Source organism: Micropterus dolomieu, linkage group LG19 (assembly GCF_021292245.1).
Source record: "Micropterus dolomieu isolate WLL.071019.BEF.003 ecotype Adirondacks linkage group LG19, ASM2129224v1, whole genome shotgun sequence".
In the NCBI taxonomy this organism is placed as follows: domain Eukaryota; kingdom Metazoa; phylum Chordata; class Actinopteri; order Centrarchiformes; family Centrarchidae; genus Micropterus; species Micropterus dolomieu.
In genome coordinates this window covers 21,382,427-21,396,027 of record NC_060168.1, presented here as the reverse complement: position 1 = coordinate 21,396,027, position 13,601 = coordinate 21,382,427, and the positions used below count along the sequence as shown (strand labels likewise).

The following is a 13,601-nucleotide window of genomic DNA, read 5'->3' as shown; positions in this document are numbered from 1 at the left end:
CGTTACATTATTTTGACTGCTGCTGCCACTGTTGTGTATTTTACATTTATTTGGGAAAACGGTCATTAACATGCACATTTTGCTTGTGATGTGTGTGCTGTGATGTTTGTGTGTGATGTGTAGGCTTAAATTAAATGTTGGTTTTGCGTGGTAGAAGGGGTGGCTACACAGACAGCTTGTGTGATAATGATAAGAAATTAGCTGTTTGTTTTGGTGACAGCTCTCACTCCTTCCGTGCTGTTTTCTTATTGCAGTTGAGCTGGAAGTTTGCTTTTTTCTTCAAGTTTGCCATATTGTCTGCCGTGCTGTAGTTGACATCTCAGTGTAAGTGTATTTATAAAGAAAGGAAAATAAATACATTATAGAGTATAAGGAAAGAGAGCAATGCAGGGGCTTATCATTGTACACTTACAACATAGAAAGACAGCTCTTAAAACCATATCAATCCATTTAAAGACCACTGGGTCAACATAAAGCTGAGAAATCTTAGTGTAAGAAATTTGTTTTATTTGTTTTGTTTGTTACATCAGTAAGGGTCAGAGTCTTGGTTTCTTTTCATATGAATAACCTTGGACTCTTATAGCTTGAGAATGTTTGTTGTGGCAGCTGTGGACATTTTTCTTGCTGTGAACAGATCTGCTTTTTGTGCAGCAAAATAAAGACTAAGTCATAACCTTAACTGTAAACGTGCTGCTCCCTGCAAAGAAAAGTACTTTGGTCATCCTTTGGACTAATCTGTGATAATTATAGTCAAGTGACATGCCTATGTTATGTCTGCTTCATAATGTCATTTACTTATTATGTTATTTACTTCACTGACAATTATGGAAAGTCTTTAAGAGTATTTGTAAAGGATTTCAATGTCACATAGATGGATGTGTATAACGTTCAGTGGTTGTCCAAACTGGCATAGGGTATTGTCAGAGCATGTTCACACGGACAGTAAGTGTTGAACATCAAAGTCATCCACTTATCAGAAGGTAGGTGGTTTGATTCCCCGCTGCCCCAGTCTGCATGTCGAAGTATCCTTGGGCAAAGTAAACCCAAAAAAGCTGAATGTGTTTGTTTCTGATGAGCACCTTAACCTTCAGTGTGATGTAAAGTACTTTGAGTGGTTGGAAAGACATGAAAGCTATACAAGTCCAGACCATTTAGCATTACTAACAGGTAGTTGTCTCTCTTTACCTCAGGGTGTCATGTGATCAATTAGCCAACTGGCTACTTACTATTATGAAGTAATGAAATAAAAATATTCAATATCAAAAGAAAATATAAATTCAGTAATTCAATTTTCTAAATAAATTACACTAAAAGGAAAATAGTGTAACAGTGTTTTCCCATTACACAGTGGTGCATCACCGTTGCTATTAAAAAAAAACACTCCCTAAATACAATAAAGTCACTATCTCTACTTTAGGAAACCAAAGTCGGGGACCAGCAAGGATTATAAATCAAACACCCCCAGGCCCTACTGTTTAGCAATCTGTTATTAATGGTTATTGGTCATTTGGAAGCACAGTTGGTGGCACGTGAATGTAGTCCAATACACATCAGGTTCCTCTGTCTCCTCCTAGTGCATCTAAAGCCGTTTGCAAGAATCCACCACTCCAGAGTCAAAACTACCAATCAGAACCAGGAGGAGTCTCAGTGTGTGATTTAGTGCTCTTGCACACACTGCACAGCCTCCCTCCTCGCGTATGCACTCAGTCAAGCTCAATATCTTCAGCCTCTGGCTTCAAAAGTTTTGAAACTAAAATGGCTTAAAAACAACCTCCAGCAATGAAATAACTGCCCATCCCTCCTTTGCCAACAACACCATACAAAACACTTGAACACACGTCCCTGCTCCGCACAGAGTTTCGGGCTCATTATGTTCAATAGCATGGCGCTCGTATCTACAGGTGACAAAGTGGCATGATGACAAACAGTGGGAAATAACTCTGAGGGGGGGACAGGGGTGTATCAGTCACTGTTGTTTCTGAAAGTACTTGCTACTCCCTCGCCCTACCTACTTCCACTCTGAAGTGGATGAGTACCATCCGAAACCAATTAGTGCAGAGTGGCAGTGGGTTATGAAACCCTCCAGTGCTGAGTGAGCATCGATGCTGGCTTGTTGAAGGTGTGTAACACCATTTGCTGCACAATGGTGGACCCTTCTTTCAAATGTGAGTTCCGTGTGACTATGCCCGTAAACATGTAGGATTTTTAAATTTCGAAACTACACTAACATATATCACCAAACGCAGGTTAACAACGTAGCCTAAAGGTTATATTTTGTTTACTAAAAAATGCTCGTCTGATTTTATGGAATCTTATCCATCTCATACGAAAATCTCCAGGCAAAACAAAAGTAAATAAAACGACAGAATAATAAAACATGACACACCTAGTTAGTCTACATAGGGGTATCATGTAACAAGCAACAAAGGCATTAAAGAAAAATAATTAAATCTTTATACAATTTAACTGTTTTAATTGTTTTACTATTCTTCCAACCATATAATGCTTTAATATAATGTTTGGTTTCTATTTTGAAATGTTGTATATTTTACAATATTTTATCAGATAAAGAGGTTCAAAATCTTTAACAATCAATATCAATATTCCATCCATCCATCCATCCATGGTCAACCGCTTATCCTGCGTACAGGGTCGCGGGGGTCTGGAGCCAATCCCAGCTGACATCGGGCGAAAGGCGGGGTACACCCTGGACAGGTCACCAGTCCACCGCAGGGCCTAAACCAAGAACATGAATTATTAAATTTAGTCGTTTTTCTTTAGTGACAGCTCCCAGGCTGAGGGCTCTGTAGTTAGACATAACAAAAATTTCCAACAAATGACTTAAAGCTATTGCGCAAAATCTCTTTAGCAACTATCATCTAAAAGTATTATTTAGTCAGGTTGATCAATTATTTTTAAACACAGATCACTAATTATCGCACTGAAGGGTTCTTTCATTCATTTTTGGATTAATTTTTAATCCCTTTCATAATCCTCTGAAAAAACAAAAGCTATGCCCAAAAGTTCCAAATATAAGTAATAAAACTATAGTGATCAAGCAAACAGTACAAAAACTTAAAGAAAAAGATTAAGTAAAAATTCAAGAGGTTAGCAATAATAATAATAAAAGTTAGTAATACATTTTTAAGACAAATGTTTGCTCTCTTGCCCTTTCTTTCTTAAAATGCTGTGAGAAAAACTGTGAGATGAAATTTTATTAAATTTTTCCCAATGATGGCCATGTGGATGAACTACAACAAACCCAATAATTCATGAATTAATTTTTAAACAATTAAGATGTTTCTTCTTTATTGTTCCTTGAGGACAGGATGAGGATTTATATTTGTTCCAGTTGGAAATCCCCTTCAATGATGTTATTTACAGCACAGCAACTAGACTTGATCATGAGTTTAAAAATGGAGAGTTTCAAAAACGTCTCTGTTGTGTTATATATCAATGGCCCTTCTGTCCTCTGAGAGTAAATGTTGCACTGCACTTTTTTTTTTTATGAAGCCAAAAAAATATACAATATATTTAATATATATATTAAAATTCAAGGACATGTTGTTACGTTGTAGTCTTCTGTCTTTGCTTCATCAGATATTGCAGATACACTCCAGAGACTAGCCTATACAATGTGTAATGAATTGAGATGTTTACATCTGAAACCATGAACAGCAGCCATCATTTCATAACCTGTATATCTATCTCCCTCTTTGGCACCTCTGACACATCCTATGGTGCTAAGTGCACAGCCTTTTTTGCAGTCTCTTATCTTTTAGCCTTTACATGAATGACCTGAAAACGAATATATCCACAACAGCCTGTCCCAGGGCTCCAGACTTACTATTTATAGTAGGAGCACTGTAGCCCCTAGCTGAAAAGTTTAGGGGCACACACCTTAAATACATTTTTCATATTTACCCCATTTTAACTTTATTACTGATAAATACTTTGGTAATAAATACAGAAACTACAATGTGCTGTTTTACTTTAGTTCACAGTCACATTTTAAGTGAATGGTGTTTAACTAATTCATATACTGGAAGTTGCGATGCCATGTATCTGACTTGGCATATTTTATGTTTTAGTCTGCTGTTGTGCTTCATTAAGGTGTTGTGTTTAAACTGTGTGGTGCCAGTTGCCACAGCAAACTTAGTCTTCCCCACATGTTGTGGACCACATTTAGTGCAACAGATACAGCTCATGGTGTTGGTGTTTTTGCTAAATCCAAGCCATGTAAATTCCCTCAGCCAGGGGCAGACTGGCGCAATAATTTAGGTCAGAAATTTGATTCAATCTCAGGCCACCCTGTTTACGCAAACAACCAGACCGCTAATTTTGTAGACCAACCCTATTTGTTGATGTAACGGGTACCAAAATAGGTATTGATCTGGCCGTTATGTTGATCTGGGAAGAAAGTTATCCACATTACAAAATACAAACATTTGGGACACAACATTAAAGTAGCCTATCTGAACAGAATTTTCAAGGTGGCTATGGGTGCACCCTCAAAAACTCCCAAGAAATAGTCTACACCAATCATTGCACACACAAGGCTAGACACAAAAACAATTAGCCTACACTTTTAAAAAAGAGAAAAGATATATACACTGTTCAAAAAAATAAAGAGAACACTAAAATAACACATCCTAGATCTGAATGAATGAAATAATCTCATTAAATACTCCTTTCTTTACATAGTTGAATGTGCTGACAACAAAATCACACAAAAATTATCAATGGAAATCAAATTTATCAACCCATGGAGGTCTGGATTTGGAGTCACACAAAGTGGAACACCACACTACAGGCTGATCCAACTTTGATGTAATGTCCTTAAAACAAGTCAAAATGAGGCTCAGTAGTGTGTGTGGCCTCCACGTACCTGTATGACTTCCCTACAACGCCTGGGCATGCTCCTGATGAGGTGGCGAATGGTCTCCTGAGGGATCTCCTCCCAGACCTGGACTAAAGCATCCGCCAACTCCTGGATAGTCTGTGGTGCAACGTGGTGTTGGTGGATGGAGCGAGACATGATGTCCCAGATGTGCTCAATTGGATTCAGGTCTGGGGAACGGGCGGGCCAGTCCATAGCATCAATGCCTTCCTCTTGCAGGAACTGCTGACGCACTCCAGCCACATGAGGTCTAGCATTGTCTTGCATTAGGAGGAACCCAGGGCCAACTGCACCAGCATATGGTCTCACAAGGGGTCTGAGGATCTCATCTCGGAACCTAATGGCAGTCAGGCTACCTCTGGCGAGCACATGGAGGGCTGTGCGGCCCCCTAAAGAAATGCCACCCCACACCATTACTGACCCACCGCCAAACCGGTCATGCTGGAGGATGTTGCCGGCAGCAGAACGTTCTCCACAGCGTCTCCAGACTCTGTCACGTCTGTCACATGTGCTCAGTGTGAACCTGCTTTCATCTGTGAAGAGCACAGGGTGCCAGTGGCGAATTTGCCAAATTTGGTGTTCTCTGGCAAATGTCAAACATCCTGCACAGTGTTGGGCTGTAAGCACAACCCCCACCAGTGGACGTCGGGCCCTCATACCACCCTCATGGAATCTGTTTCTGACCGTTTAAGCAGACACATGCACATTTGTGGCCTGCTGGAGGTCATTTTGCAGGGCTCTGGCAGTGCTCCTCCTGCTCCTCCTTGCACAAAGGCGGAGGTAGCGGTCCTGCTGCTGGGTTGTTGCCCTCCTACGGCCTCCTCCACGTCTCCTGATGTACTGGCCTGTCTCCTGGTAGCGCCTCCATGCTCTGGACACTACGCTGACAGACACAGCAAACCTTCTTGCCACAGCTCGCATTGATGTGCCATCCTGGATGAGCTGCACTACCTGAGCCACTTGTGTGGGTTGTAGACTCCGTCTCATGCTACCACTAGAGTGAAAGCACCACCAGCATTCAAAAATGACCAAAACATCAGCCAGGAAGCATAGGAACTGAGAAGTGGTCTGTGGTCACCAACTGCAGAATCACTCCTTTATTGGGGGTGTCTTGCTAATTGCCTTTAATTTCCACCTGTTGTCGATTTCATTTGCACAACAGCATGTGAAATTGATTGTCAATCAGTGTTGCTTCCTAAGTGGACAGTTTGATTTCACAGGAGCGTGATTGACTTGGAGTTACATTGTGTTGTTTAAGTGTTCCCTTTATTTTTTTGAGAAGTGTACATTGTTTGCTCAAATGTTCAAACGATTATCTTTATATTCAAGCATCAATTGTCACACACACACCTTCATTGAACTTGATTAGTGAACTAATTTCTAGAAGCTATATTTTTATGTTTTCTATAGTCTATAAAGAAAATACAGATTAATTATTGCTGCTGCTGGTCAAGTTGACAATTAACTTATTTTCACCCAAACCACAATCTTTTTCTAAACCTAACCAAGTAGTTTTGTTGTCTAAATCTAACCAAACTGAACCTTTTTCACAACATCAATCGCGTGTTTAACGTCATGTGACTTACATAACATACTTAACATCTGGTATGCCTGATATTTGACTGCTAGCCTACTTTCCAGTGGTCATATAGGCTACTGTATGTTGTTTTGGGACAATTGACAATCAACCTATTTTGTCCTTTAGGTGTGAGGATGTGTTGTATCACAAATAACGTAATAACAAATAAAAAACATGGAAAATAGAAGGGTGCTCAATGCTGCAGTAAAAGGGTGATTAATGCTGCAGCTGTTATTAATTTACCACAAGCGCTTGTTGTTTTGGCCTCTTTATTTGAGACAAATAGATAACATGTAAACACTTTCAAGGATTACATATAACACATGTTCTTTCTATAAAATAACTGTACAACACAGTCCTGTTTTGCTCAGTTTCAGTTGTTTTTTTAAGTTATACCCACAGCATTTGCAAAATGTGTTAATTCAGGGTTTCATTACCTTAAATATTGTTATTTTTGAAGATTTAAATAGCAGATACAGATAGCCATATTGTACATTCACAATCCTCTGTAAGAACTTTCATGCCAAAAGCAAAAACAAAAATTATGATATTAAAACAAAAGTTCCCAAATATTTATACCTCAGCACTGTGTATGAGAAGAAAGCATTCTACACTTCATGGCAGATATATGACTGCATTTCAGTTTTTCTACTGGAAAAACAGTCTATTAGAATCTAAAATGTATAGCTCCTATTTACAACAAATCCTTTGGATCAATAAAGAATAGGATATCATAGGATAAATAAAATAAAATAAAATGATTTAAAAAATAATAAAAATAATAATAGTATGCTTAGGCTAATTTCCAGATCTAAAAGTATTTTACATTTCAGGATAATGTAAACGGAAGCCTATAGGGGGCTATATTAAAATGGTAATGCATTTTAATTTACATTTTAATTTTAATATAGACCCCTATAGGCATCCATAAATGTAATTATCTGAAATTGTTAAGAAAGCATAGGCTTTCTTTTGGCAGTTTCATATATTTGCTGGACTTTGACATCTTTGCAAGTTCTATAGACAAAAAACGGTTAACAGGCCTAATAGCTGTAGCTAAAAAGTTACCCACAGGCCATCAGGCACACATTTCTTTGACCTAGGCCTAAATGACAAATCAGATGCACATTTCAGAGAACCAAACAAACTTCCAGAAATACAACTTTGATATGGCTTCTTTCATAAAGCTGTTATGCCCTGCAGGCCTGCCAAGGCCACCCATGTGATTTAGCATGTTTGTTCTTCAGTCACCCGGACATTTATTTTTGGGGGAGTAGTTCACACAATGCCATGAAAGCTTTTTTAAGATGCATCATATAATCTGAACTACAATGCTTTTCTCTTATATTTTATTTCCTGCTCTTCTTGCACCATGCGTGAACAAATGATTCTGGTCAGTTCATTGCTATATTAAATAAAGTGTTATCTTAGCAGCTGTAAATGTTATTGTCAGTAGAAATCAGATGATGAGATGCGCAAAGATGGCAGTTATTTTAAAAACAGTAGGAAAGAAGCGGAGTAAAAATTACTAGGAGGGTTGAAAGGCAGCTACATCAGAAAACTTGTTTTGTCAAGCACTGAGTTTAGCTTACTTTAAATATGGATAAATATAGATAAGACATAGATCCAACCTCTGGTATAATGCAGAGACATTTGTTCATTAATGAGCAGGCTCATTAATCACAAGTTAAAAATTCAGCTCAGATATATAATTTAACAAAAGCAAAACTTTTTTTTTTTTTAACTATTACAGGTTTACAAAATAAATGGCTTTTGCCAATATAATCTTTACTATAATTTAGTCCAGTAAACCATGGACTCTCTTAACAGTTTCCAATCTAAGGATCTCTCCTAGTTAAGATGATGTTTCACAGTGCCAGAACATGTGCACTGAGTGACTTAAAAATAAATTAACACTGAAATGAAACTGAAATCCATGCGTGGAAACAATCATAGAATCCACGATGAGGTGTACCACGGTCTTTTTTAGAGTCTTTGTTACACTTCAGCTTCTGACACAATGTAGATGCAGGAAGAAGAGGTGGCCGTCAGTGTTGATAACCTGATGATATTGTTGTCTTCCTACATGCACATGGTTTCACACACCAAAGCACCAAGAACACAGGACCAGTTCCTGCAGGGTTTTACGCAGCTCCTGGCTCCGGTAGGCGTAGATGAGCGGGTCGATGAGCGAGTTACAGATGATGAGGATGAGGAAAAGGTTAAAGTTTCTGAAGAAACAGTTGCAGAAGGGGCTGGTGGGGCAGGTGAGGATGAGGATAAGGTGGAGGAAGAAGGGGCCCCAGCACAGAATGAAGACCCCGAGCAGGATGGTGAGGGTAATCGCTCCCTTCATGCTCGTGGACTGGCGCCTGCTTTTATGAAAAGCCACAATGCGCCGGGAATGCACGTGCGCCAGGAGAAACATGTGCAGGTACAGCACGGCGTTAAACACCAGAGTGATGCAGAAGAAGGTCACGAGGCACACGATGACAGCGTTGTCGGTGTGGTATACGATGAACAGGATGCTGGAGATGATGCTGGCCAGCCACACTACCGCGATAATGGTAACGGCGCGCTGCGTGGTCATGATGCTGTGATAACGCAGCGCATAAAATATAGTTATGTAGCGATCCGCCGCGATGGTGCACAGGAAGGAGAGCGAGGACACCACTGAGCTGCAGATCATCACGTCGATAACGTTGTCCAGGTGGCGCAGCATGCCAGGGTGCACGTCCATCAGGCCGTGGTCGTTAAGAAGCATGAATATGGTCTCCACCACGTTGCTGACACTGACCAGCATGTCAGACACGGCCAGGCAGCAGATAAAGTAATACATAGGCGAGTGCAGGTTGCGGTTCTTGATGATGGCCAAGACCACTAGGATGTTCTCCACCAGGCTGATGACCCCCAGAGCCAGGAAAAGCTCCTGTGGGATGCGGATCTGCACGCAGCTCAACGAGTTTCGCTCTCCGGTGGTGGAGTTTGTTTCGTTGTCCTCCATAAAGTAATTTAGCGGGATGAAATCCACATGGAGGATGGAGGGGTTATGCAGGGACCTGTTGGTCATTTCCATGTCTGACTTTTGACTGGTTTACAGGCTGTCCAGGTGGATCTAACTTTCACCACAGCGTCGATGAAGTTTTATCAGTTTTCTCTGTGGTTTCGAGGATCCCTCTGTCTGCTGTTGCAGTCACACGTTGCCCCGCAGCCAGTTGAAAGCGTTTCGACCGAACAGTTGTTGAACCCATCAACGAGTTGACTGTTAAATATCCAGAAAGCGGCCCCCTAACAACTTTCAAATTTACGCACAGCAGCAGTCCGGAGAGTTTGCGCGTTTATCCGTGTGAAAAGCGCGCGTCCTTGCCGCAAGTCTTCTTCTTAGGCATGCGACTTGTCCAGCACGGAAATCCATATAGCTCCCTTCTCCATCAAAACATTACGCTCACAATTTTTCACTCTCTTGGGGGCCCGACATGCCCATCCGCAAAACTCCTCGTATCCGTTGACAGATGTCAGCCTACCTCGAGAAGTGGAGATTGTGACTTAACATTTCTCAAAGTGATGCTGGATTCTGAAGGACTTCAGGGGACTCCTCCTCTCACGTCAGTTGGGCTGAGATCTTGTCTCGGTAATACCTGATACTAACTATAAAAGGAGAGGAAAACAGCGTTGCTCAGCCTTCATCTTTTACCTCTTTGACATTCAGATAAATGACAAACTGCTTCCTAGTAGCCTATCTGTAAGTGTGGTTCAACTTCAATAATTGACGGTAATAGTAATTCACCATCTCAAAGAACACCTATATGCACCATGCCCAATGGAATCACCACTTCACCTGTCAGCCTATTTTCTCGGTCATTGCTTATCCAAGCACTGTAAACGTTTTCTGTGCGTGGGGTTTAAAAAGCGCTTTCTTTTGAAATCCTGTATTTGAAGTAAGCCTACTGAATCCAATGTATAAGTTAGATCAATCGTAAAGTAGGCTATAGGATCATATTTTTTCAAGTGTATCTTAATACAATACTCACATGCCCTTATTGAAAAGGTTATGCGCTCTAATGTGAAACAGACAAATCAATGGGTTTTGCACTGACCTGTGAAGACGTCACCTTGAGCTCTGTCAACTTGCAAATGGCTTTTTTCACTATTACAGTGCAGTTTTAGCAGAAAATAGCTAGGGATAAATAAATATTTGCTTTAATTTTTTGAGCGGTGGATGATGATAATTATGTTACGGATATAGATTTGCTCAAGTTGTTTTTTTTGTTTTTTGTTTTTTTAAATTCTGGTTACCTGCCGACGTTTTCATTCCGTAAGGGTCACATCCGACAGACTCTCACACAGCTACTTTTGTGGCACTGATATGAAAGCCTTTCTATACCACCACTGGATCACATGAAATATTCTCACAGCATCAATCATAGCTCCAGGTGAATTAGGAACAATGACATCATTTTACCATGAAGTACAGTCACACTGTTATCATGTGGCTCACTGGGGGACCCAAGTTAGTGTATGGACAGCTACAGTATGCCTGGAGGGTGATTTGTTCAGTATCTCCAAAGTTGATGTCGTCTGGGGGCCAAGAAGCCATAGGTTGAATCAAGCTTAATATTTTATATCTCTAATGAAAATCTGCTGTGCTTATTGTGACGAAAAAAGTAAAAAGTAAATTCATAAAATTTAAAATCTCCAACTGGGAGGCTTATGTGACATGTTGTCTGAGAGGTTTGACAGGTAGATACAACCAGCACTTCATGAGAGACACTTCCTTCTGCCAGATGAAAACCATGTATGGGCTTTGTTGACTGTCAGGTTCAGACATCTTCATTCACACATGGCAAACGGTGAAACATATGTGATGTAGGTTAGCCGTTACAGCCTCAGGTCAGAGATGCTCACAAGTCTTTGAGCTAGAGTCCAAGTCAAGTCTCAAGTCACTCGTGGTTATAATGCATGTTGTATCACCTGCTGCGATCAATCCAGGCTGCTTATAAAACTGCATAGCTATAAAGGGATTCATTAGCTGTAACCTGTTTTTCACAGAGCACAACCATGTAATGTGCAAATTAATGACAGCTTATTAACTACTGTAAGTCAACACACACCCCAGACTCTCAAACCCAGTGTAACGTTATAACTAAATTAAACAGTAATGTTGCATGATCAACAATAAACCTGTAACCTGTTTGCAGCCAACATTAATAATTAACGTGATGGCAGCCAGTGGGACTAAATGATTACGTTAATCGACTACTACAAGTTCGGCAGGTAAACAAACGCGCGTTCATCTTTTCATATCTCGTAGCTAAAGCAAGAAGCAAGCTAACGTTACATGGCCAAAGCTGGGCTAAACATGTTTACTAACCTATTTTGCGTTCGGCACTTTTAAAGCCAAAGTTTATGATGAATGGCACAGCAGCTGCTGGTGTTTGTTGTCCCCTCTCACCTGTGGCCGCGCTCAGCTGATATTACGTGTAACATAGTTCTCCGGTGTTCTGACGATCTATGTTGCCTTGTCGAAAAATGCTACCGTAGCGCAAATCGACAGCAGTCTATCGAGTCGCTCTGCCTTGTCGAAAAATGCTACCTTATGTGTTCCCTTTTCCAATTCCATAAAGTTATAACTCTCACAGTATTATGACATATTCTGTTTTTTGATTATATTACAACATCATTTCAGGGGTAGCGTATTCTGATAGACTAATATCCCCTATCAAATAATGCTCCCATTACAGAATCATTTTATATTGCACCACTACTCACTCCACATGTACTGTACGGATATGGGGAGCATGTTGGAATACTATATTATGCCATCTTTATTTAAGATATCAGGGGTAGCATATTCTGATAGACTAATAATGGTTTCTTTTTGATGTTACTGACGATCAGCCACTTTCTCGACGGTATTCCCAACAGCAAGGTTGCAGATTTATGGGCGTGGGAACAAACCACGCTTGTGGGTCGTACACATGCGCAGAACCCCTAAGTAGGACATCTCGATAGGTAGCATAAATCGACAGAACACCGGAATTCCCGCGCGAGGCGTTTTTGTATTCGACAATATATAAATATGTCTGTGGAAAATATTCTTGCATATTTTTTAACTGTCGCGTGTTAGGTGGGTGTGTACAGCGCCAGTCTTCCTCTGCACAATTGGTGGGCTGACACTCATTGGCTATTGAAGGCCGTGAACAGGGCATGGAAGTTTCTATTGGGTCAATTAAGGTGTCACTCAAAAAATCAACGTGTAGACGCGTTTTGTGTTTACATGCTAGCTGTAGTTAGGCTAATATAAAGCGACGCAATAGCAGTCCGTGTGTATTTATTGAAATAATAATGAGTTTTTGACTTATTATTTTAATGGACTGGATCGTCTGGACCTTTGCCAACGTAACAAGGCCATTTTTGTGGAATTTAATCCACCGGTGGAGTAGCTACAGATAAGTGGTGTCAATTTTGATAATAGGCAGTGCTTGAAGTGGTCCACCGATACCAGTAAGTTACTTGTACATTTTACGCATTGGCGTCCCGGGACTTTTCTTGCGTACCGGTCAGGTACCGGTGGGCTCTATGTGGCGCTCATCTGTTCCCATTCTCGCCTGTTTGCTAATTTCTGTAGACGGAGCAGGTAGAAGCTACATGCTTTTCATGCAGCTGTGAGCTCCCATGTGAATGGGGAGTACCAGCAGGGCTGGGCAATAAAATAATAATGATAATTACTGCAACATAATTTTCCTCAATAACAATATAACAAATATTTAATAAGTGTTTGATTTCATTAATTTGAATCACGAACAAATCAGCACTTTACTTTGTTAAGGAAAAGGGACTGAAAAAAATATTACTTAATTGAAATTTACTTAATAATTGTTTTACCTCAGATTTGTTAAGTGATCCCAGTGTTTCCCATAGAATAGACAGTGTAACTGTGGCACCACCTATAAACAACGTGGTAACCTCGACACCCCAGCTGTATTCTAAGGTTAACTTAGCTCTTCTTATTAGCTAGGCTCCTTATGTACTCGGTAATAACGTTTTTTTAAGCTGGGCGTCCTACAGCGTTGTGTTGGACAGATTTGTGCAGCGGTGTTCATGATGGGGACGAGCGAGAGG

At 40.4% G+C, this 13,601-nt stretch overlaps 1 protein-coding gene across 2 annotated transcripts; it reads right to left on the bottom strand.

The window, feature by feature from the left end:
• Window positions 1-6,812: 6,812 nt before the first annotated feature.
• mc1r (melanocortin 1 receptor) lies at window positions 6,813-11,984 on the bottom strand. 2 transcript variants are annotated; one of them, XM_046029921.1, is made up of 2 exons: window positions 11,932-11,984; window positions 6,813-10,127 (listed from the first exon to the last, which is right to left on the bottom strand). In XM_046029921.1, exon 2 carries the CDS (start codon window positions 9,553-9,555, stop codon window positions 8,578-8,580), a length of 978 nt encoding a protein of 325 aa, XP_045885877.1. In that variant the 5' UTR covers window positions 9,556-10,127; window positions 11,932-11,984; the 3' UTR covers window positions 6,813-8,577. The 2 variants fall into 2 exon arrangements, with proteins under 2 accessions (XP_045885877.1, XP_045885876.1); XM_046029920.1 differs by having other exon boundaries at window positions 11,851-11,965.
• Window positions 11,985-13,601: the final 1,617 nt, after the last annotated feature.